The sequence below is a fragment of the Plasmodium cynomolgi genome, chromosome 12 (genome assembly GCF_000321355.1).
Source record: "Plasmodium cynomolgi strain B DNA, chromosome 12, whole genome shotgun sequence".
Taxonomy (NCBI): Eukaryota; Apicomplexa; class Aconoidasida; order Haemosporida; family Plasmodiidae; genus Plasmodium; species Plasmodium cynomolgi.
Genome location: NC_020405.1, coordinates 1,367,086 through 1,392,295, shown reverse-complemented (window position 1 = coordinate 1,392,295; position 25,210 = coordinate 1,367,086). Strand labels below are relative to the sequence as shown.

Here is a 25,210-nt window from a genome sequence, read left to right as displayed (position 1 = left end):
CTTGGCTATGCTCACATATGAAAAGAGTTACACACACACGTTTGTGCCAAACGGGTAAGCTGAAAGGGGTCCCTACGTTGGGTACAAACAGTTGCAGCGGTTGCAGTGGTTGCAGCGGTTGCGGCGGTTGCAGTGATTGCAGCACTTGTCTCAGTTGGCGCGCTGTGTAATGCAAAGCAAACCTGCAATGTTGAAATGCGTTTTACGCCTTTTCCATTATGGTGTGCATCATGGGAACAGCGAATCCGCTTGTCCTCCAAAGCATTCTTTTTCTCCGCATTGCACCACGTTATAAACCCCTTTGCGGCCTTTAACCTGTAACACGCGTTTCGCTCCACTCCTTGGACAAAATGTCGCAAAAAAAAGGGAAGTTTTCCGAAGGAAATGTGCGATTGCAAAGTCGCTCTCCCATCCCAATAATTGGCAATAATTCACCTCTTCAAACTTTTAAAATTGCAAACGTAAAACAATTGTAATGTTATCAAAATTACAACATTAGAGATGAAGAGAAATAAAAAAAAAAAAGGCGAATGCACGTCTTACGGAAACGTCTATGTAGAACTCCTATTTTCTGAACAAATTATTTTGTAAATAAATGCGATGGGAAAAAAAGGGGCGGGGCATAAATACCTGTCGCTCTCCCACGAATGGGGCGTAATTGGTGACTTATAAAAAGAACGGTATGGTACACGTATACATATACGTGCAGACATGCGTACAAACACACCCGTACAACTGCACCTGCGCACACACACGCGACACCCTTGCGCGCAATCCAAATGGTGAGACAAAAAAAGGGAGCAGCAACATCACCTTTATACCGCCTGACACATGTTAATATCGTTCACACATGCTGCATTGGTCAACCGAAGTAAATCGGGGGGGCCTCCTTTTTCCAGTTCATCTCCAAATCCTCCGGCATGGACTCTGCGCAATTATGTTCCATGCTTTTCAATTCTCGGAATATTTCATTTAGACGAAATACATTTTGCTGGAGCTCTACTCGGTGCTTTTCATTCCCGACGATGAAGGATAAATTATTCAAGCTGTCAATGACACTGTTTAGCTTGCTGTTAATCCGAGATAGCGTCGCGGGGGTGTTTAAAATTTTGGTCTCTTTATTTAGCACAAGGGTGTTTGCGGTTGGCTTATACCTATTTCGCTCCAGGTGATCACTCGCTATGCTGTTGTTGCCGCTGGTTCTGGCCAAATTTGCTACTCCCTCTCGCGCCAAATTGACTGCCCCTTCTCGAGTCAAATTTACTGCCCCTTCCCGCGCCAAATTTACTGCCCCTTCCCGCGCCAAATTTACTGCGCCCTCTTTGGCCCCGTTCCTAGCCTGAAATGAACCAAGAGAGCTTCCCACATTCGAACCCCCGTCCACAGCGGTGCTGTTGGACACTGGTAAGTCATCCCCTTTTGCACACTTCTCCTTCTTCTCACTTCTCGCTTTTATTTTAAAAGATAAATCAATTAATATCCTTATGTTTTCAACGGGAGGGTATTTAAAAAGTCTCTTCAGGCAATAATTCTCATCGTTTTCTAGCAAGAAAGATCTGATGAATAGGATCATGGAGATTGCAAAGTAGTCAACCAAGGGGAACACATTTGATGTCATGTGGGCAACTCCTATGGTGTCTCCTGTGACTTCGGTGGGGAAGCCCTTTTCCCAGTTCGTTAAGTAGCAATCTGGAAGGAAGAAGGGAGGCGCGCGCAAGCGGGGGGATGTACATTTGTCAGCGCGCAGGTTGTATAGCTGCCAGCGCAGAAGTTACATATCTATCAGCGCAGAAGTTACGTGCCTAGCAGCGAAGAAGTTACGTATCTCCCAACGCGGCCGTCAAAAGAACGAACCTGAGAAAAAGTTGTCCCACAAAATGACGGTGTCATCAATCGGAAATTCTCTACAATAGAAGAGACGGATCCACCTGAGGAGAAAAATCTGAGGCTCGATACTCAGAGAAATAAAATGGTTGTACAATAATTTGTCCAAATTTTTTAGTAACTTATGGAATATATAAGTACACTTGTGCAGGAGCACCGTTTTGGAAGAATTCTTTGTTGCTTGGTTTTTTTTTTCTTCGGGGGAAGAGAATAAATATTTCAACCCCATGTTCATGAAGTGGTCAAACAGGATGTAAGTGTCTGCTTCGACTTCGTCCCTATCAAACAGGGTGACATACTCCTTCCAAAACTGATCAGTTTTTAAATTTAAAATGTCTGGGCATACTTGTTCACGATAATTGATAATAAAAAAAATGGCTACTAATTCGTTCATACCTTGTTTATACGATACAGAAGGATTTTTTTTGGCCCAAAGGAACAGAATTTTACATAATGTGTCTCTTACTGCTTCATTTTGAAAAAGATTTTTTTCTGAATGTGTTCTTAAAATGTCTTGTTTTATTTCTTCATTTAATTCTTGATTTTTCTGTTTTAGTGTCCATGGATTTTTATCATCCGATGACAAGGGGTGAAAAATCTGGGGGTCCAATTTTTGAATATTTAAGTTCGACTGCTTTGTGATGTATTCTTCTTTGTCCTGCTTATACAGACTTCTTTTATTCTGTACGTCCTTTGTTAGTTCGTATAGAGTGGCGGGATGATAAATTCCTATTAGCAGGGGCCAATATATTCTTCTAAAGAGGACCGTACTAGATTCGTTGTTTATAATGTCATTGGCTATGGACCTCATGACATTGTTGTGCCTTTCATCCTGCGGCTTGTTCTTCTCTTCCGAGGGTTCATCACACTCAAGTGTCGCCGCGCTTTCCTTCTCATCGGTATTACTCGTTGGTATTTTTTTCTCATTTTTAAGAAAAATAAAATGATTTAAAAAGTCCTCAAATTTGATGTCATGTAAATCTTCCAGAAAGTTATGGTCATGCATCTTTTTTTAAATGGGCTTAAGTTGCGTTGCTCATAAGTTGCGTTGCTCATAAGTTGGGTTGCTCATAAGTTTCGTTTCTCATAAGTTCCCTTGCTCATAAGCTCCGTTTCTCATAAGCCCCGTTGGTCATTTCTGTTTGGGGCACTGCCTTTGGCAAACGCGGCAAGTACTTCCCGTGTGAGTTACGCGTATGTATAGGTTGAGGGGGCTTGTCATGTTTGTGTTTATCCCGCCAGGCGTTACGCTGTCGAACGGGAAAGCTGCCAAGCTGCGAAGCCGCCTAACCGCTAACCAGCTAAACAGCTAAGCCGCTTTACTTTTACCTCTTGCGCGCTGCGATAAGAGGGTGGAAAAATGATCAAGTGAACACAGCGCTTGCCCCTACACAGGAGAGGCACAAAGTGGTGAGGTTAAACTGACGGCCAAAAAATCCCATCGTACGGTTAGCTTAATTCTTTGTCACATGCGCCAAGTTTGAGGGAAAAAAAAAATGTGCCCTTTATGTATACATGCGCGACGTAGTGGTTGATTTTTTTTTTTTTTTTTAATTTGACCTTTTGCAAAATGGGTTTTCAATTTATTTTTTCCCTCCCCCCGTGTGCATAAGCGCATGTGGAGGTGTATATAAACGTATGCACAATGGGTAAGTGAAAATGTGAGCTGCGGCTTAGGCCTAAATGAATGCTAGGATGGAACTGTCTAACTCGTTTTTTTTTTTTTTTTTCTTTTGTAAATATGTCACCCGTGAGTGTTCCTCCTTCCCGTTGTGTCATCAGTACACTGTGTTGCTTTTCTGTTTTTTTTTTTTTTTTAACGAAAAAATGGGGAAGCGTAAGATATGTGCAGTTCAAAATGCTCGGTCAACAAATGACCAGGAGGGGTAAAGAACGTTTATTATGGGTACCATGTGAAGAGAATATTTAGCAATGTGAACATTCAACCCAAGCTTCTATTAAGGGTTACTATATTGCTATAATTGGGAAAACAGTTCATATGTAAGTGTGTCCACTTGTGTGTATATGTGCATAACCCACTGGGCCTTCATTCTGCTGTACCGTTTTCACGCGGGTTAAGGAGAAAGTAAAGGGGGAGATTTTTCCTTTATTGTCCCACTCGTCGAGAGTTTCTCCTTTTTTGTGCAGCTGTTCTACATTCTGACGGTATGTTTGTCAACGAAGCCGATTCGTTTTCTGGAGCTTTGCCATATTTGAAAAAAAAAAAAAAGCCTGAATGGGTCAGGTAAATTTTGCGAAAACTCCCTGAACTGTTCAGAAAAAAAAGTAAAAGCGGGCAGGGAAGGGGCACATAAGGGGTGAAGAACTGGCGCAAAAAGGTTGCAAAAGGGTCGCAGACAGGCGAAGAAAAAAAGTACAAAACTTGTGGACACATTTGTGCGTCTTCCGACAGAGCTGGGCCAACACGCATGCGTGCGCGGAGAAATGTTGCCCAGCAGGGAGAAGGAGATGTACCACCTGGCCCTGCTAATCACTTCCCCTCCCCTCACAACATGTGCTACCCAATGAACGTCACCCTGAGGGCCACTTTTGAAGGAAAAAAAACCATTTAAAGCATCTCGTTCGTGGAAATGACCTTTTCGCACTTGTTGAGGCTTTATGCCAATCTTTACCAAAAATGTGTTTTGCGTTCTTTTAATTTTGCCAAGTTGTAAATCGAAGATTTTTACATTACATCACGAGGGGTAATATTATGAACAAGCAGAAGATTTTTTTTTTTTTTTTTTTTAATTTTAATTTTTTTTAAATTTAACGCATTTCGTTATGACTCTTGATTTTTCAGCCCAATTTTTTTTTTAACCGCATTTTTGACGAGTTCTTGAAGAAAGAAAAGGAGAAAAACAAAATGAACATTAAAGAGGACCCAATAAATGAACAGACTGGCAAATTTAAAAGCGAGTGACCAACCGGAATGACCAGGTGATTATTCCCAACTGAGCTGTAGCAGAAAAGTTACACACGGGAGACATACATACATACACACACACACACCCTTTTGGATGAATCAAATTAGCGTTCGGGCCCCAAATTGGTTATATGTAAAATATATCCGCGCTTTAATTGGGGACAGGAAGTGGCCTTTCTGTTATGTTAGCAGCCGATTGGTTTTAAGACTTGCGAACTTTGCCATTCTGCTACTTCTCTTTCGGGAGCACAAAGAAACGGAGAGCCCGCAAATTGACTGTTCTCCCTCGTGCGGATGCGTATGTAAACACGGGGGATTACAAATTAAAGCAAAATAAGAGGTGTACACTTTCCCCGCTTCTCAGCACACCCTGCAGTGGTTCGAGCGCTGCACGGAAAAGGGAAAACTCAAAGCAGTAGTGAGCACGAATACACGTGAGAACGAAGGGGGTGCACGACCCATCGAAGCGGTTGAACATGCGCGAGGGGATTTCCGCCGCAACGCGCAGCGAGTCACCAGTTATAACTAAAACTGTAGCGCAAGGGGCACAAAAGGGAGTATTCACGCGAGCAGGAATACACATTTTTACATATAACACGCACGCACTTTTGCGGAAATGGTTAGAAGTGAGCACGCCTTTGCGCTTGAACCGGGGAGCGAATAGAAAAAATTGTGAACGCTTTCTAGCTGCAAGAGCGCGCGTACGTTGGAGTTTTTTTTTTTTTTTTTTCTTTTCTTCCAACCGAGGAGAGAAGCAGATCGTGTTGACAATCCCGATGCATACTCCACGCACGTGCGTTTTACAAATATAAGCAAAGGGCACATGGTCACGGTGAACAAGCGAGCGTGAATGTATGCTATACGGATGCATATATTTTGTCGATGGTTCAATGCCAATTTAATTTATGCATTGCGTATGGGATGATTACAGCGCATGTGCCTTGTTCGTAATTTTTCTGTTCGCCTCCGCTGTGATACCAACCCCGTCCCAATGACATTTTAACCCCATTACCATTCAGCGAGTTAGCTCTCCCACTTTGTTTCACACCATCCTTTTTTTAAGAGCAAAGTTTGTAGAGATAGCAAACGTTGAATTGATACACGTCGTCACCTTAAGGGAAAAATGAAGAGCGATACAAAATTGGACCTTTATGAAATTCTTGGTGTGGAGAAAAATGCTAGCGTGAAGGAAATTGCGAAGGCGTACAGAATACTGGTGCTGACGTATCACCCGGATAAGTTTGCCGCCAGGAGGGGCAAGGTGCAGGGGAAGGGCGAGATAAGCGAGGAAGGAAAAGGCGAGACGGGCGCGAAAGGGAAAGGCGAGACGGGCGCGAAAGGGAAAGGCGAGACGGACGTGAAAGGGAAAGGCGAAACGGGCGAGGATGAGAAGAACGGAAAGCTGGACGTACTTGAAAAAGAAACAGTGGACGAGGAGGAAAACGATGGAGAGGATGAAATTGTAAAGGATGATGAGGAGGGCGCTGCACAGAAGCGCGAACAGGATACAGACGAACCGCTAACCTTGGAAAAGTGCAAGGAAATGTTTCTTCAAATCCAGAAGGCTTACGAAATATTGAGAGACCCGGAGAAGAGGAAGAACTATGACGAGTTTGGCCTGGAGGATGACGAATATAGCGAATTTAAAAATTATTTAAATCCCAAATTTTTTCATGAAAGAATTAAAGTAGAGGATATACTAAACTATGAAAAGAAATACAAAAATAGTTTAGATGAAAAGGAAGACTTGATCGAATTTTACAACAAATTTAATGGAAACCTGACCCACATTTTGGAGTACATCCCATTCAGTGAGGAGGCTGACCTGACCAGGTACATAGACATATACAATAGTTTGTTTAAATCCAAGGAAATTAAAAAAACACCTGACTATGACAAGTCGCTAAAAAATATGAACAACATTGTTAAGAAGTATGCCACCTTGATGAAGAAGGATTCACGAGTGAGTAAAAAAAGGAAGAGTTCTGCGCCCCCCCTTGACGATTTGGTTTTGGCGATTCGAAATAATGAAGCAAAGAGGACGTTAAAAATGAATACCCTGCTTTCCAACATCGAAAAGGAGTATCAGAAAAAGAACCCCAAGAAGAGAAAGGTCAAGCCGCCCACGGAGGAAGAGTTAAACGAAATTAGCAAGCGCCTCGAGGAGAATAAAAGGAAGAACGCCGCGTCGAAGAAGTTGAAGAGTGCGTGATGTTGGAGGTGAGCGTGATGTGCGAGGTGTGCGTGATGTTGGAGGTGTGCGTGATGTGTGTGATGTGCGTGATGTGTGTGATCCGCGTGTTGTGTGATGCGCGTGTTGTGTGATGCGCGTGATGTGTGTGTTTTAATTTTTTTGTGAACCTGGCGTGTGAAAGGTACCTTCGTGATTACGCGTCCGTGTTGGTCACCCCTCCGTCCTGCCCTCGACGCTTAAACAGGCGCATACATGTGCGTTTAAATTTATCTTATGTTTACTTAAGTTTACTTTTGTACAATGCACGTTTATACTCTCATGTCTCTCTTTATTTATATGTCCACACCGCCGTGCTCGCCGCGTGTGCCCGCCTTTTCCCGCTCCTTTTTTTTGTGAAATGGCCACATTTACTAATGATCCTCCCTTTGTAAAGGGCATTCGCGCGTTAAAGGATTTTTCCATTTTCGCAAATTTTGCAAAAGGTCCCTTTCCCAGGGGAACTTACCTCGTCCCGCTTCATCACCCGTAGGAGGGTGGCGCGGTGATGGGGCACCCCACCCCAACGCGCTCGCGCCAGGGGAAAAAATCACGAAGCATCAGCTTTGCGAAGCGTCAACATTGTGAAGCGTCAACATTGCGAAGCGTCAACATTGCGAAGCTTCAAACGTTCGAATCTTCAAATGGGGAAAACACACAAATCGCAGTAACGCGAGGCGGTGCTGTGATAACGGGAAGTCCCCATTTCGGCTCCCCTCCCGTGCGGCGCGTTCCCAATATGCTGCGCAACGTTTTGTTTTTTTTTTTTTTTTGCTACCGCCAAGGGGGAAAACAAATACAAATGCACAAAAAAGCGGTAGGGTGAACTCATATGCTGTGATGGAGAGAAAAAAAAATCCGCAAAAATAGCGATACCTCGCAGCGCTCCGTTCGTTGGAGAGCCCTCCGCCCGCAAAAAGGCGAAACTTCGGAATGCCCTCAACACATGGCGAATAGTACGAGACCTCTTCATACCCGATCCGCGCTCGGTGGGATGTCAGGGCCCCTCGCCTTTCGCATTGTCCCTCCTACCGTATGGTCTCCCCTATCTTGTTGTCCTACCTGCCGCGTTGTCCCCCTTATCGCGATGCCCCCCTTATCGCGATGTCCCTCCTACCGCGTTGTCCCACCTGCCGCGTAGCCCCGCCTGTCCACTTCTTAACCAAATGTGAAGAAAGAAAAAAAAAATGCACGAAGAGGATAGACAGGCGGAAAAAATGCTTAAACATCACAGCAGGGAAGGAAAAAAAAAAAGCTGGCACAAAAGTGAAAGAGGTAGAAACAACCCCTACTGCGTCAACTACGACGTTCTGCTGAAAAATTGCAAAGAGGAACACTATATAGACCTTAACTTGGAAATTAATTACAATTTGGAGGAATTATTATCTTACAAGGATAACATAAAAAAATGTTTGCATGTGCATAATGGGCCGAGCAAACACAATCTGCAGAGGAATAGGAGGAGTTACCATTACGACGATGAATGTGGCCGCTTTAGCGTGTCAAGTAGCATTTCCCCTTGTTGTTATGACGCAGGGGGTGCGAAAAAAGGTGCACGTGATCAACCAGACAAAGTGGAAAAAGAATTATATCGAAATAGTGAATATACCGATGAGGGTCATACATCCGACTCAAGCAACAGCTATTGCTCGAACGTAACGGATGGTTCTACAGAATATGAAAAAACGAACGACATGAATTTTTCTCAACGCATCACCTATGACAGTACCATTTTGGAGGACAAAGTGAATTTGTTTGACACGGTGTTAGCCCCAAAGGGAGTCAACACAAATAGAAAAGGGGGGAAATATAATGCTGTGTGTCCTCAATGGGATGCCAAAAATGGGGACAACACAAATATAGACGACTCGTACGTCAGGACTGAGCTAAGTTATGAACAGAGGGAGTGCGAGGGGGAGGAGGAAGGTGCATCCCCTTTCCACGAGGTGTGTAACTATCGAAGTGTAGAAAAATGGGGCGATCATCTTTGCAGAAAATATGCTTCCTGGAACTTCCCACAAATAAAGAAAGGAAAAAAAGATGATCCCCCTAAGCCCTAAACCCCCATTGCCTCCCCCATTACCTCCCCCATTATCTACCCCATTTTTTTTTCTTTCCTTTTTCTACCCCCCCTCCTTTCCTGCAGAGGGAAACCTCCAAAGGGACATTCCCCTCGATGAACCTGGATGGACACACATTGACCAACTTAAAATTTCAAAAAAAAAAATATACCAACCCAACTAGCCAAAAAGTAGAAGAAGAAATCCTCAACAAATATGAAAAAATAATAAAAATTATGAAGTATTTAAGAAGAGTAAAAAATAAGTACCCTGAAATCGAAACAACCGTTTCGATACTGTCCAATCATATTAAAAATGTAACATTTAATTGCGAGAAAATGTTCGATTCGAGACAAGAGCTGAATGACTTTCTGAAAAAAATTTACATTTACCAGATTTACCTCCTCAAAAGTAAGGTGCCGTGTTTACGCCTTGAAAAAGGGCAATCCAGAAAAATAGGCAGCGTGCCAAGCGGCACAGGAAGGGAGTAACCTGACGAGTAATGCTTCCGCCAGTTTGTAGCAAGTACGTAGTAGCTCACCACGTTAAGGTGAACTCCTTTTTCCGCAGAAGTCGTTTTTAAAAACCCGAGGGACAGAAGGAGTGGTGATTCCTTCAAGTGCAGCTTTGAAGCTGCGTCGCTGGAGGAGGCACGCCTGGACTCGAAAGACCGCTCAAGCTTCAGGTTACGCACGCGGATACACACATAGACCACATCCGCATGAGTAACGGCGCAGGATGTGCGTCTCCCTCAAGCAAACCCCATAAAGAGGAGACGCAAAAAATATAAAAAATAAATAAATAAAAGAGCAATTCCGTCACCGAAGGGGCCCCATTAACCGAGGGGGAAATTACAAAACGTAAAATAAAGCAACTCCGTTTCTTTTCCCCCCTCCTCCCTTTAGAGACTATTCGGAAATCCCCGAAGGCAGCAACAGGGATGCCCACTTCATGATCCAACACTTGAGAGAAAACAGACCTGTAAAGCCTGCAAAGGGGGTGTCACACGAAAATGTGCACGATAAAGGATGGGCTAATTTTAGTAGCGTGAGAAAATACGAAGGAAGGACATGTAACCCTTTAGGCAAAGATACACAAAGAATGGGCGATCCAAAGAAGGAACAAAAAATGGATATGAGTTTTACTGAAAAAAGTGATATGTACAAAAAGGGAAAGGGAAAAGATAGGGGTAAATATAAAAATAGTAGACCATTTAGGGGACAGGAAAAAACAACACAGGACGATGACCCGTTGGAGAGTGAAACAAACTCGACGCACTATTTCACCAATCTGTATTCAGATGATGCAGAAAAGACATCCGCCTACTACGCTAACCTGAGGCATACATATAGGGAAGCCCTAAAAAACCATATGCACAAAAGTGGGGAAAATTTACAAAGCGGAAAAAATAAAAAACAAAGTAGAATAAAAAAGGAACACATCCTACATGAAGATTCGTTGAACTATAAAAATGCCTACCCGAAGAGCGAAAATTTTCCCATGTCGGATGATGCAGATGTACTGTTGGAACACGAACCCGTAAGAGATGAGGCAAACAAACAATCACAAGGACAAGGCTGGGGGAATAAACGGAATGTCCCATTTAACACACACTTGGTAGAATATGAGTCGAAAAAAGGAGACTCGGAGCAACTTTATAAGTGTATCCCCCAAGACAGTACAAACAATAGGGAATACAGGGGGAGAAGCACTTTAAGTGACGCCTTAAAAAACGATTACTTAGACGTTGTAGATGTGCAGAAGTATGGGTCCATAGGTGGGCTCCCTTATGGGTCATCCCTAAACGCGCTTAATTTAGCTAGGAGGGAAACGCCCCCGAGGAGAAGCCCATCGAAAGGGGAAACGGGTAGAAAGGACCCTGCGGGCAAGGAGAGGAACAACCAAAAGACGCTTGTACTCTTTTATGATATAAATAAAGAGCTAAGTGCCATCTCGAACAGGGACTCCGTCATACACGCGCTGAAGCATGCGCTTCTAAACAGTAAGGAATGAATGGATGCGGGGGGGCGGTAGTATAAGACGGTATCGCCGAGTCAGCGGCCGCGTTGCAGGCCGTATATCGACCACACATAAACGGCACATAGGCCGCACATAGACCGCACATAGACCGCACACAAACTGCAGATAAGGCTCACCCTGCATGCCCCCACACCTTCGCGTCCCCCCCATCAGAGCCCCACAACTTCAGCGCCCGGCAAAACTTCCTATTCAAAATAAACGTCGAGCTGGTGGAGTACAAAAACTTCATCCTGCTGCTAACGCGGAATATAAAGAAGCCACATTTGGAAGCCCTCTATGGCTTGAACGATTTTTCGGTGTTTGAAAAGGTAAGCAAGTTAGAAATAAGCAGCATAGCCGCATAGGAAATTTTTTTTTTTTTTTTAAAGCATTTATTCGTTACTACCAAATGTGTGTGCATATGATGCCGCAGGTGTACGGGAAGAAGGTAGCGCCCAGATTTTTGGTCTCCAAGAAGGTTAAAACTTTTTACAAGTATGATACATTCTACCGAAGATTTAAGGAACTCACAAATGTGCGCGATTTCAGCGGGATAACTGACGCAGTGGAGTTAATTTAGGTGTAACGAAGCGGCGAAGGGAGACGTTCCTTGAGTGAATTACAAAGCAGGTAAATAGCTACGCAAATGAGCGGGCACTGTTTCTTTTGTGAAAGAGACCCTTCGTGTGGGGTTGCACCAGGCGAGCACTCCGGATATCTTTTTAAACACGGGAGCGGCAAAGGAAGCGGTGTAGGCGGAATAAACTGAACAAACGGATAGGCAAATAGGTGAACATAGACACAGACGCGCGGGCTCACTGTCGCGGCTTTTCACGAGTGGGCGTGTCCCAACCATGTGTGGTCAATTCCCAAAACAGGGCTCTTCCTCCCTGCCCGCTTTGGTAAAATTCCCACCGAAAAAAAACCTTATAAATGAGGAACAAATGGACACATACGCAGGGATGTACCTATACATGTGAGCATATATGCCCTCGTGACAACGTACCCTTTGTGGCAGTTCCACGGGGCACATGGTTCAACCCGTAGGGAAATCCACCTAGTGATTATTTTACCCAAACGAAGAAGGGGCAAAGTGGGATCTATCTTCGCCTCTGCATGTTTCACCGTACACCCCTTTCGTTTTGCCGTCCAGAAACAAAACAACAATTGTCAATTTCTTTTTAAAGACGATTTTTAATTTTTACGTGAGTTTTTGCTCCACCTGATTTGTGTTTGCAGATTTTTTTTTTTTTTAACTTGAACATTTTAGCTATTTCGCAAAAAAATTATTGCTTGTTCAGGTAAAAATGAGAAAAAAAAAATTAGTTTAATTTGATTTAATTTGGTTGATAGTCCAATTGTCCGCGGAAGACCCCATGTTTAAACCTCGCCAAAACGGGCAAAAAAAAAAAAAAAGGCGTAGAAAAGGTGCAGAAAAGGTGTGGGAAAGGTGTAGTGAGGAGTAGCGAGGAGGGGGAGGGAGCGGCGGACACGCGGAAAAAATGGCAAAAAGCGCACTGCCCGCAAAATTGCTATAACAAACGCTATAGCAGTTGTTAGAAAAAAAATTCCATTACACCAAACAGTTGGTAACCTCACTTGATGGTATACCGCCGCGTGAGGAAAAAAATAAAATCCCAACAGCGTTCAAGTTCGCACACGAAACGTTTCTATAACTCTTTTTTTTTTTTCCCTGGGATTATTATTTTCCGCTCCTTCCATGGTGTGTATAATATAACATACACATATGTATACATATATGTAAAAAGAAGCGAAGCATTTTAAGCGATCGTGTCAGGAAAACTGCGCAATTAAAACGTTCAATGAATGTTTTTCCGTTTTTCCGTTTTTCCCTGTACACGATTTAATCTACAATTGGCGTAATATTTAAAGGCTGCTTCGTTTCTCATTCAATTGCGCTCATGATTTGGAAATTTTTTTACAAACCGCTTTAACCTTAATGTTTATTTGTGAACCATCTCACCCGTCTTAACTGTGATGTTTCGCCTTTTAAATTGAGCAATCGCAAAAAAAAAAAACGTAAATTAATAATTTTTCTTTTTTGGTGAGCAGTAAGGTGTTAATTCAGATTTGCAATTTTTTCATCTTTTTAAATATGGCTAGCACAAGCTACTAATTACAAAAAAAAAAAAAAAAAAATGGCTAGTAGACAGAAGGAAAAAACAAATAACGAAATAACGAAAACAACGAAAAAAGGGAAAAAAATAAATGAGAACATTATCCATTCGGTGAAGGATATTCATAACGATAAGATAAAATCGGTAGACTCTTCTCCCAATAAAACGAATCAACATTCAGAAAAAGACATGCCATTTGGCTTAACAAATTGGGAAATATCTTCCGAGCGTACTGTTTCGAGCGATATACGTGAAGGTGAAGGAAATTTTTTCAGCAATAACATAAAATGCGATAATGCCAAGACGAAATTTAAAAGTTACGCATTAAATGGGAACGCTCCAGATGCGCAACATAGTGAACACTCAAACAAATTAAAGGAAAAAAAACACTTACACACAATAATAAGGGAAAAAATCCGCAAGTATAACATTTGTCACAACGGCGAAAGTGGAAACTATTGTCACTCGCCAGAAAAATTCAACATCGAATGCTCCCATGAAGATAAGGGAGTTGACAAACCCGACAAAACAGAAAATTCAAATAATTTTTTTTACACAGATCATCACCCCGTTCCGCATTTCCTGAAGCAGGAATATTGTGGCCACAATATAACTGCGCGCGAAGGGACTCGTCGAAATATCAAGGAGGATGCAACGTTAGGCCGTTCAAAGTGTTATAAAGATATGCACAGGAGAAAATTCAACAGCATGACGCGCTTAGAGTCCGCTTCGAAAATCGCGGATGACTCGATAGAAGCCTTGCCGAGGGGCGGTGACTCCCGCGATGGGGAGAACAAGACCGGCACCCCTTCCCATTATGAGAAACCAAGTGGCGACAGTGACAAGAGGGAGGACCGGGAGGATCGGGAGGACCACTCGGCAGGAAGCCCTACGCAGGGGAATGGCGAACCGAGCTGCCCTCAACGCGATCAGTGTGATCAGTGTGATCAGAGTGATCATAGTGAGCATCCCACGAAGAACAGCCCATACGCTGAAAATATAATCAGGTGCAACGACGAGGAACTGAAAAGGAGTCTTTATAAAGGAGAAGGAGTTAACCCGGTTGCGCGGATGGAGAGGTCCTCACAGAAATATCAAGAAAAGGGACGCTCCAAGTATCGCAGAAATTGCTATAATGTTAAGGAGAGCAGTATTAAAAGTATTGTGAATGGTAAGGGTACACGCCGTGGTAGGAGGGAGGCTCATAGTGAAGCACATGAAGGGGATTCGAGGGTCGATGAACGGGAAAGCTCGTCAGAGGGGGAAGTAGACAAATTCAGTGGCACGGGGAGAGGCTCCTCTGGGGAGGCATCCTCGAATAGAGGTGGTGATGAGCAAGACGATTGCGGTAGAGAAAACCACAACGAGGAACAAGGCAGCAATGAGGAGAATGGTGTGAGGGACAAGGGAGATGGTAAGGCACATGATCGGAGAGATATTAGGGAGAAGAACCTGGACGAAGGCGGGTGGATAGAAATCGAGCAGCCGCTCAATTTTTGGGATGCCCTGAAGAACAATTTCAAGAACGTGTTTTTGGTGAAATCGGAGGGGGAGTACCCCACTGGGGGGGAGGAGGAGGTGGCGGCAAATGGGGGGGAACCCGTTTTGGAGAGCGCACGAGGCGTGGAAAAGGAAGCTGAGTCAGACAACTCAGGCGACTCAGTCAACCAACTCAAGGCGTCCGCCGCGTCTGCCGCGTCTGCCGCGACTGCCGTATCCGCCTCACCCGCCGCGCTCACCGAGGGGGCCCCCCCTTGCTTTGCGCGCACGAGGCAGTTCCCGCTCTCCCCAGACGTGTACGTGAAGTGCCTAAACTTCCTAAGCGCGGAAAAAATACTAGAGTGTGAGTTGCTAAACAAGCTGAGCAGCCACGTGATAAATAACAGAATCAACGTGTTCACCCATGTGAAAAAGCTAACTCTGGATGAGAGGTGGTCCCACATCCCAATATATAAGAGACAGTTCTATCTACATCAAATGAAAAATATCAAGCATATGTACACCTCGGAGAAAATTTACTCAGGAAATGGAATGTACATTCACGAAGTAGCTGCAATCATATTTCAAAATGTATCCAATTTGAAGACCTTAGAATTATTATCTCCTGAGTATTGTATGAATGACAACACTCCAAGACATGAGCCATTCGCTCTATGTCCTTCAGTTTTTTCAAAACTGGAGAAGTTAACAATAATTGGGTGTCAAACGTTGGAATGGCTACACATTTTGCGTAATTGTTCCTTTCCATTATTAAAAAAATTGGAAATATGTTACTATCCCCTTCATCACGATCATTGGGTATGGAAATTCATTTTCGATTTTACCCTCTTAGGGTTACAAGGTTTGTTTAAAATATTATACACAATGGAGAATCTGCAAAAATTGAGCATAGGGTTTGATGTACTGTTTGATAACATCGAAGGGTATCTGTATAACCCTTTGGAGAGTCACAGGAATGTGTTGCAAGAGTTTAATTTTGTTACAAATAATCAGAGGTATACAAATGCGTTGTCTGCTCCTCCAGCGAATGGGAACCCGTCGAGGAAATTTAAAAGTTACCGGGGAAGGATTTGCGAAGAAGATTTTAGTGATATTTTTACCATTGCTTATTACATTTCGGGGAAATGTGGGAAGCTGAAGAGAATTATGATAAAATACAGGGACTCGTATGATAGCTACGAGGATGAGTTGGATAACGATGAGACTTTGAATGAGTTCATTTCGGAGGCCACGAACACGGCGTCGAGTTACTACAACTATGTACTCAACTGGTTTCGGTCCGCGGGCGGCGCAGCGTCGGACCGGAGCTAGGTGGTACGGGGAGGGGGGAAGAGTAGAGAAGTGGGGAGAAGTGGGCAGGAGAGGGAAGAAGAGGCGTGTCGGTTGCCGCTAATCGAGGAAGAGAAGAAAAGATGTGTGCCGACTGATGCGCATTGTGGAGGGTTGCCGTGGAAGCGCCCGGCTTCACGAGATGGGATGATCCCATAACGCGCACCTTCGGGGCTAGGTGATTTGGCTTCCCAAGATGGCGCACGCCCCGGATGCACGCGGCGCTCTGCTTAGCTTTTTTGGCAGCGTTATGTGAGCGGCGTCACGGGAGCGGCCCCACTGGCGAATTAAAACGAGGAAAGGAAACTCCCCGGGGTAATTTTTGTCAGACAAGCTGCCGCCTCGCTTGGTGTGCTAACGGCACGTGGGGTATGTTGCGTGGTGGTCAGTCCTAATGTTAGTTTCCAGCACGGTGTGATCTCCAATATTCGCTTCCCCTCAGGCGTAATTTTACCCCTAGAGAGCCTCTTTGGGGGGGAGGTTTCCCCCCAAGTACACAGTTTTTTCAAGGCGAACGCAGTGTCCTATGTGCACGCCGCCATTTGTTTTTCCGCGCGAGTCATCAGGGGGGGAGACATCTATCATGGGGGGAGACATCTATCACGCGAAGGACCGCCGCCTACCGCGTGTGCATATGTCTTAGTTGATTTTTTAAAGGCTGGTTAGCTCACTTGGGTGAATGACCAAACTGAGCGATCTGCGCATATGGCACGAAGTTGGCGAGCGCTTCGAGTGGGCAGCTCGCGTTTGTTCTCTTTTGTTTTACTCTCATTTGTTTTCATCTCTTTTTATTTGTTTTCCTTTCTTTTGTTTTCCTTTCTTTTGTTTTCCTCTCTTTTGATTTCCTCTCTTTTCTTTTCCTTTCCTCTCTTTTCTTTTCCTTTCCTCTCTTTTCTTTTCTTCCCATTTGTGCTGCCCTAATTCAGTTATCCCCTCGTGACGTTATGCGCCCCCTTTCATTTGTTTATGTTGACCGTTGTGTTGAGCCCATGGTTTGGCTCACATTTGTTAATGCCGTCCCTATTGATTTAAAAACCTTTGTATTCATTTTAAGTACCTTTTCATTTCCGTATGGGTAATTTTCCATGACGGTGTGTGTGTGTTAGCTTGGCGAAGCAGTGGGGAATGTTGAAGACCTGTAGGAGGAATTCGATAGTCGTTTGCCTTTTCTCCTTGTTAGGGGGGCAGCGAGTTGAGGGGATATGACATAATGGCGTGATGCATTCGCTACACGTGTGCAGTGATTTATGGGTTGGAACAAAATTTACCAATAAAAACAAACATAAAAATGGGTGGGTTAGTGTGCAGGTGGTGTGGCAACGGTGGTGGGGCTACGCACGCGTGCGCATTTTCACATATGCACAGGGAATTGAAAAAAAGGGAAAGAAGAAAAAAGAAAAACAAAGGAAAAGAAAAAGGAAAGAAGGAATGAAATGAAAAAAAAAGAAAGAAGAAATGAAATGAAAAAACACAGGAAAAGAAAAAGAAACGGGACGCTGTAACTGCGACGCGGGGGTGGCAGAAAATGCCCAAACGTCCTCGCACACCATTTGGCATGCGCATGGTTGAGCATGTTGAATAATTTCACATGAAAAAATGGGGAGTCACGCAAATGGGGAGGTGTGCCCAGTAGGCGGTTGGCCAGGCTGTCACAAATTGGGGGCTGCCAAACTGTCACACATTGGGGGATACCAAACTGTCACAAATTGGGGGATACCATAATGTGACAATTTTGGGGCTGCCAAACTGTCACATTTTGGGGAGCCGTTTTGTGCCACTTTGGCAGTCTCAAATGACGGTCGGAATTTGGCCCAGCTGGAAGGGAGCGCCAGCAGATTTGCGCGAATGCTCTGCAGTGACGGGCTGCCTAAATTTTATCCTCTCCACATGAAGAAGGGGGTAGTAAATGTCCAAGTCGATGTCACGTGGGTCCATTTTTTTGTTCATATTTATATTTTTCAGAACGGAGAAAGCCTGCTGCATATTTTGCTTGGTGAATATTTTATTGTACAAATTTGCGTCTACGTCAAAGCGGCTTTCCTTCTTGCAGTCCTCAATAGCTTGCATATAGAAGGAGACATTATTCGATGACATAGAACAGGGGAAGGTATAAATGGTAGACCTATTCTCATTGTAACTGTTTAAATTATGGCTAGCTATTTGTTCCAAGGACTTTACAAAATTTTTATTGAAAAAAAGAATTTTTTTCATTTTGCCCATTTGGGTATTTCCCTCCATACCATACTCCCTTACGTAATTTTTTTCAAACATAATTTCGTTTTCGTTTGTAAATAACACTTCCTCTCCTTGGAGTTCACTTGCGCAATTTATTTCTTTGCCAACATTTTGTGTCGAAGTATTATGCATGGCTACACTCGAGTTGGCGTTATAATCGGGGGCGTTGTTCATGGCTAGGTTTCTATCGCCTGTGTTTATTTGTCCTTCCATTCTTCGGCCATTATTTGAAAAATTTACGTTTTGCATTTCCATTTGTGGTGCTCCCGCCCCAGCAGTGCCACACATGTTGTTGTTCCCAGCGGAGGGGACGAACCCACCGCTCGGTAAAAGGTTCGGATAAGACGACATGTTGTTTGCACCACCTATTTGGTTCCCGTAGGCCGAGTTAGCATATGTGTTAATGGCGGCTGCTCCTCCGCTACCATACATGGGGTACTGCTCGTTCTGCATATTTGGTTGCATGGCGTTACAATTTTGGGGGTAGCCAAAATTGGTTGCGCCGAAGGCATTGGACCCTACGACTCCATAGGCACCATGTGCGGGGGGGACTGACTCCATGTTGGTGCCAAAGTTGTTTTGGTTGTATGCATTCCCGAGGAGCTGGTTCCCGGGGTGGTTCATGCCGTTGATGTTACCACCGCCCCAGTTGGGGTGAACCATATCGTTCGGGGGGTTCATACCATAGGCGACTTGCCCCTTCGCGTCGTAATTATAACTCATGTAGTTTTTATCACCCCCGTGTCCTGCCATATTATGCATATTGTTGTTATTCATTAAGTAGCTATTACCGTGCTGCTGACTTGGAGAAGCTTGCATCGATTGGTTCGTATTCTTCTCATTTATAAAAAGAGGCTTCCCTTCCTTTAACCTATTTCCAAAAATTGATTTGTCATGACTCACAAAGTCATATAGACTAACACTGGGGAGATCAGCCTTTGTTGCATTTTTCACATTGCTGCCAAAAAGGGGCGTATTATTTTTCGTTTTGTTTCCAAATATAGATACGTTTTGTTTAACTTGGGAGAATAAAGCTTGGTCGTTGTAGTTAGGTCCATTTTGCTCCTTCCCAAAAAAGGGTAAATTGTTTTTGTTCTGGTATATGTTGAATCCCCCCTCGGCAGGAGGCATAGGAATGCCACCCATAGGACTTCCACCCATTGCACCTTTAGCGTGATAATAATTGGGAATTTCCTCCATCGTGTGGGGGGGCCTTCCATACGAGTCATTTCCATACATCACGTGTCTGTCGGGGAATCCTTGGTTGTTGTTAACCGCGTTTACTTTTTGCACGCTGTAAAAGTCGTTGTTACAGTTTTGCAGCTCCCCATAGTTATGCTGTCGTTGCTCACTATTTCCGCTGGCTTGAAATTGGCCTCCCCCTGGAAAGGGGCCATTTCCCTGAAAGTTCATTCCCCCTTGATATTCATTCATCTGATTCACCCCTCCGTTAAAACCATTGTTGTTTAGCATTTTGAGGGGAGCTCCCCCGGTGGGGGAATGGCACAGAGGGAGTGAAAAGGGGGAGGAAGGGAAGGGCTATATAATACACGCTGCTACACTTGGCTGTTCAGTTCACTCAAAGGCGTATTCACAAAAAGGGGGTTTATTTTATGTACTTCTGGGTACATGAATAAATTGCCTATACGCATTTGAACGATGTAACGTGTAAATAATGGCACGCCGCAAAGGTATCAATCATTCGATCTACATGCTGCGCTTTTTATGCAATTTGGGAGGACCCCACGTAACGTGTTTCTCTGCTTCGACGGGGAAATAAAGAAGAAAAAACTCGAAGTATCTTTTTCCTTCATATGGGGGGAAAAATATCTTCTTGGCCGCGGGCGGAGGCACAGACTGATTACTTAAGCGAGGCTGCTATTCGCGCTCCTTTTTTCCGCATTTTCGCAGTGCCCAACTGTGCGTGGGGGTTAAAAAGAAGGCCGCGCGAAGGTGCGCCACGCGTATGTACATGTAAATATATGCATATATACATGGATATATGTATTATATGGATATATGTACGTGCATATTTTGGTCATGTTATACGCAGGCCGCAGAGGAGCGCTCCTTTCGGCATGCTCCTCCACATAATGCTTTTTTTTACGAGCTGGCAACAGTAGCTATGCATATACGCATACATAATTATTTATACATGTGTTTTTTTTTTTTTCCGTTTTGCTAGATGCTAGAAGTGATGTCTCCTGCTCTCTTCGCTTCTGCGATTTTTTCCATTTACACGTGGGGCGGCAAAACACGCTGCGCTAATTGATACCGCCTTTGCGTGAGCATGTATTATGTAGCCTCGCTCTGTTCATTCGTTTTTTTTTTTTTTTTTTTCACGTCATGTATGCCCCCGCACTAGCACAGCTTCATTTCTCTTTTGATATATTTTTTGGTACGGGAAAATTGGCACTCTCCACAGGAGTAGCCAAGATTTACAACGCTTCCTTTTTTGCCCCACCCCCACCCCAAATGGTACACCTACTTCGTGACGAATTATTTTGAAACTGCACATTTGGACCGTTTTATCGGCTGAACGTTTTGGCTCACGAGAATGCCGCCGTTGGTTTGGCCCCGTTGGTTTGGCCCCGTTGGTTTGGCCCTGTTGGTTTGGCCACGTTCATTTGACCCCGTTGGTTTGGCCACGTTGGTTTGGTCCCGTTGGTTTGACCCCTTTGGTCTGTCCCCTTTGGTCTGGCTCGGTGAGTCCCCTTTTTTTCGTAGCTCTCTCTAAATGACGCCATGTTTCGAAAAGGCAGAGGTGCTAAGCGTACCACTTGCCGCTTTACTACCCCGTTGGATGCGGTTCACAGCTGCAACGGCTGTCTCTGCGAAAACTTCCCCGTGAATGGTAAATTTCGAAGAAGCGGGTAAGTATACGCAACTGCGTCAAAAATGTGTCTATACATGTCCCGTAGATATATCTGTGCATATCAACTACGCGGATGGTTCCTCCTTACATGGTCCTACGGTTTGTCCTTTTTTTTTTTTTCTCGCGCACACAAGGAGGCCCCCCCCTGCGCGTAGGCCAGCTGCCCTTTTAAACCATAATTGTTGAAGAAACAAAAAGAAAACATCGCGGGAGACACATAAAAACAACGTTACGATTTTCGTTAGCGTAAAAAAAATGAGTGGGCGTGAAAAAGAGTTGGTTTTTCATTTTGAAAAAAGGAGAATGTCAACAGGATAATTGATGATTTACTCTGGTGAGGCAATAAATGCAAAAAGGGAAAAAGTGCACACAGTTATGTACATATGCATACGTGGGCTGCCTTCAAAATTTTACAAGTATATAAACCGCAGCCCCCTTTTTTACGCCTTTTAAAGGAGCGCAATTATGCACACGCGTGAGTACGCGTTGGGGAATGACCATGGCGAGGTGCTCCTTTAACCCTATTAAAAACAGAGTGTCACCTATTCCCCCACGTGATAATCACTTCTTCGATGATGTCTACGGCTATTTCTGCGTCTCGTCATTTTGACGTCAATTCATCTGTCTTCGTCTTCCTGCTCTTTTGCCCATATCGTCTGTTCCGCTTCTACCCCCGCTCACCCGGTGATCGCTTCCTTTTCGTGTTCTTGCCTCCTTTTCATTAAGTAGTAGCCCGCCGTTTCCTCCTCGTCAATATTGTAAAAGAATAAGCTCAAGTTGACGTTCTTTTCTATTTCCTCGATTAATTTTTGCGCTGCCTCTTTTATATTGTCAATCTGGGTGGAGGTGGAAGCTAGGAGTCCCCCTTTGCTCGTTGAGGCTACTTTACTCAGCAGCAGGGATGTGCCCTTCAGGGCGGCTAATGAGCCCCCCGTTTTGGCGAAGGAAAGTTGAGCCAGACCTGTTTTCCATATTATCGGAAATGTAGATGATAACAGCAGGGGGATTTCAATGGTCATTTTTGTGATAACGCGACGAACGGGGGACGTGATTTATGCGAGCGTTGTTAGTATGCGCTTTGTGTGGTGAATGACAACCAAAGGGGGCAACCCAAATAAAACTGTTCCAATTTGTTTCTCCGTATAGGCTATTTTGAGAAGTGAAAGCGAGATGTCGTGAATGCGTTTTCTCCAAATGAAGCCATTTTAAGGTTTTTTTTTTTTTTTTTTACATTTTGTTCATATAAAAATAATAGCAAAAAAAAAAAAAAAAAAAAAAAGACTAGCTGTACCCCCGGGGAGATAAGCGATTGACGGGAAAAGGAACCGACGGCTTATTTCCCCCCCCCTGTGTGCAGGAAAAATATACAAGCAGGTAAATGGGCACATATTTTTTTACATACGCGTTTGTAGAAATAAAGCAATTTGGTACGTGGAAAAGAGGGGAACCAACAACCCGCAACAGAATTGTGCATACGTTACAATGCTGTTTTGTTCAGGAAAAAATGGAAAAGTATAATGTACCAAGAAGAAGGGGGTACTAACCAAAGGACATCTCCAGAAAGGGGAAACAAACGTTCTATTTTTTTATAAGCATAAAATTATCCCCTTTTTTTTGGGGTGGGGACACACAAATGCTACAAAATTGGGAAGAAAAAATAACCCTTTTTTTTTTTTTTTTTTTTTTTTTTGCTTTTCTGTTTTGATGGTTGATTAGTTTAGGCGGTGTCTCTCCCGTGTTTGCAATTACGCTTATCTGGGGGAGGTGAAGGTTGTTCTTCAAAAGGGACATTGTATACAAAATATTTACACGTGCGACGTGGTAAAGAGAAAAAAAAAAAAAAAAAGCACACACATTAGGCTAATCTCGCACGTGGACGTGCCAAAAATATTAACTTCAAAAAAATCGCCAAGATTACAAAAAAAAAGAGTGATGCGGAACAACGACGCGGTGCAATAAATAGGGAGAGGGGATCAAACCAGATCCACCACTTCACAAAAAAGAATGTGAACGTAATTTCCTTTTTTGCCAAATTTATGCACACACCTGCTGGTCCTGTTCGCCTTTGTCCACCTCGACGTGAGCAGCGTCCTGACCCTCCTTCGCAGACTGCTTAACTTTCTGCCTCTTAAGCTTATCTTTGTAGTAATCAATATAAAGGGTGTTAATTTTCCTCTTGAATTTCAGAGCAGCCATGGCAACTTCCTCACTCCTATGATCCATAAGTTTGTAGCACACGTCAAAGATGTTGGAGCTGCTTACATGTTTTAAGCTAAAGTGGAAATTATTGGTTACGTAAATGAGCCCGTTTAAGAGAGTCTTCACATCATTTTCGTCTTTCGATTTTTGTAACTCAATTAATTTGACTAAGAAATTGTCAAACTTCCTTTTTTGCTTTTCTTCATTGGATGCAGCTAGCTGTTCATTTTTTTTTCGAGATTCTTCTTTGATTCTTAATTTTTCCTTTTGACTAACTTCTTGTTCGTCTTCATCCGCCTTATTCGATTTGTAAATTAAGTGTATAAGTTCGGGGCACTGTTCTGTTAGGATAGCGTTGGCAGACTTCTGCGTCGTTGCGGTTTCTTCTTTTTCTGTGGGTTGCTTTTCGTTCAGGAGCTCCAGATCAAGTCCATCATTCGTTAGCTTTGAAAAGTTGTCCAGTTCTTTTATTCTGTTTTCCACCAGTTCCTTTTTTTTTTTTTATCCTTTACCACTATTTTGTTTGTGTACATGCCTATGATGGATTCGATGTCGAAGGATTCTCCGCCCGCCGCGTTGGCAGCGTCCGCTCCGCCTGTACCGCCTGTGTCTTCCTTTTTCTTTTTCTTCTTTTTTGTTTTCTTGTCCGTCTCGGTGGTGGTTGTGGAAGAGCCGTTTTCCTTTCCGTCCGCTTCGTCCGCTTCGTCCGCTTCATCCGCTTCATCCGCTGCGTTCACTTCGTCCACTTCGCCCACCGCTGCCGCTTCTTCCCCCTCGTCCCACGTAATTGGTCCCACTTCCACGTACCTGGCGCTTCTGCCGTACTTTTTCTTCCCCCGTTTTGTTCGATCCTGCTTAACGTGGTACTTGCAAAAGTGGCCAAAGAGAGGTGTGTAAATGACAATTTTGCATTTCTCCCCATTTCGCTTCCTCCCCTTACACCTTTCCAATTTATCGATTAATCCAATAACTTTTAATTTTGTTTTGTCCAACACTTCTAACAACCTGGAGTTATAATACTGTGGATCCTTGTCCTTCACAACTGGGTTGACAAGGGCGATAACGGCTCCTTCTTTTTCCGCTTCAAATTGCTCGCAAATTTCTCCCGTCAAGAAGATCCTAGATTGTGTGTTTTGCAAATCGGAAATGTCCCAGAAAATAAATTTTTCGTTATTGTACTTCCTGACTTGGTAGGGTATATTGACAATGGTGCAGATGATGACAATTTCTTCTTCTTCTTCTTTTTTTTCTTAATTTCGCTGTCGTATTTCGATATGTAGTCTGCAAAACTCATGATTGTTTTGTTTTTCAGAAAGGACTGGTAGTCCTCCTTATTCGTTTTCCACTCCTTCAGCTCCAGCTCGATTTCGTTCGCCTTTATTTTGTTGCCATGAAGAACTTGCGCGGATGAGGTGGCCCCATCTTCCTCGCTGGCAAGCACTATCGCTTCATCACTGGCGAGTTCTACAACTTCTTCGCTTCCATGCGCTTCTCCCCCTTTGATGTTATCCATTTCGTTGAGGCAGCCAAATGGTAAAAATGGGATAATGCAGAGGAAGGAGGGACTGCTCAACGAGTAGGCCGCGGGGACAATGCCCATATGTGCATCACTTTGGCTAGCTTAAAAAAAAATGGCTAGCTACACATATACAGGCAACGACAGAGGTATGTCAATTTTTTTGCAGTTTTATATATCATCATATCCGCACATTTTTTACCTCCTCATTGTGGACAGCTTCTTAGCTAAACAGGTGTTAAAACTTTGAGAAGGCTTTTTTTTGTATTTCGTTCCTGCTGCTGCAGATGGTTTTTCTA

The 25,210-nt window shown here is 43.8% G+C and overlaps 7 protein-coding genes across 7 annotated transcripts; 3 read left to right on the top strand and 4 right to left on the bottom strand.

Annotated features, from left to right (window-relative positions):
* Positions 1-862: 862 nt before the first annotated feature.
* PCYB_124190 (hypothetical protein) lies at positions 863-2,890 on the bottom strand (the record flags this gene model as incomplete). The annotated part of the gene is made up of 2 exons (XM_004223752.1): positions 863-1,689; positions 1,855-2,890. The coding sequence occupies 2 exons, from the start codon at positions 2,888-2,890 to the stop codon at positions 863-865; spliced, it is 1,863 nt and encodes a 620-aa protein (XP_004223800.1).
* Positions 2,891-5,933: 3,043 nt separating this feature from the next.
* On the top strand, positions 5,934-7,628 carry PCYB_124180 (DnaJ domain containing protein; the record flags this gene model as incomplete). Its single annotated transcript, XM_004223751.1, has 2 exons — positions 5,934-7,014; positions 7,534-7,628. 2 exons carry the CDS (start codon positions 5,934-5,936, stop codon positions 7,626-7,628), a joined length of 1,176 nt encoding a protein of 391 aa, XP_004223799.1.
* Positions 7,629-8,227: 599 nt separating this feature from the next.
* PCYB_124170 (hypothetical protein) lies at positions 8,228-11,484 on the top strand (the record flags this gene model as incomplete). The annotated part of the gene is made up of 4 exons (XM_004223750.1): positions 8,228-8,986; positions 9,187-9,591; positions 10,229-11,102; positions 11,294-11,484. The coding sequence occupies 2 exons, from the start codon at positions 8,228-8,230 to the stop codon at positions 9,589-9,591; spliced, it is 1,164 nt and encodes a 387-aa protein (XP_004223798.1). The 3' UTR covers positions 10,229-11,102; positions 11,294-11,484.
* Positions 11,485-13,278: 1,794 nt separating this feature from the next.
* Positions 13,279-16,017, top strand: PCYB_124160 (hypothetical protein; the record flags this gene model as incomplete). The annotated part of the gene is made up of 1 exon (XM_004223749.1): positions 13,279-16,017. A coding segment is annotated over one exon (2,739 nt), but the record flags the coding sequence as incomplete, so codon positions are not given.
* Positions 16,018-17,874: 1,857 nt separating this feature from the next.
* On the bottom strand, positions 17,875-19,794 carry PCYB_124150 (hypothetical protein; the record flags this gene model as incomplete). Its single annotated transcript, XM_004223748.1, has 2 exons — positions 17,875-18,455; positions 18,858-19,794. 2 exons carry the CDS (start codon positions 19,792-19,794, stop codon positions 17,875-17,877), a joined length of 1,518 nt encoding a protein of 505 aa, XP_004223796.1.
* Positions 19,795-21,879: 2,085 nt separating this feature from the next.
* PCYB_124140 (hypothetical protein) lies at positions 21,880-22,215 on the bottom strand (the record flags this gene model as incomplete). The annotated part of the gene is made up of 1 exon (XM_004223747.1): positions 21,880-22,215. A coding segment is annotated over one exon (336 nt), but the record flags the coding sequence as incomplete, so codon positions are not given.
* Positions 22,216-23,230: 1,015 nt separating this feature from the next.
* Positions 23,231-24,577, bottom strand: PCYB_124130 (hypothetical protein; the record flags this gene model as incomplete). The annotated part of the gene is made up of 2 exons (XM_004223746.1): positions 23,231-23,884; positions 23,908-24,577. Coding segments are annotated over 2 exons (1,323 nt in total), but the record flags the coding sequence as incomplete, so codon positions are not given.
* Between the last annotated feature and the right edge of the window lie 633 nt (positions 24,578-25,210).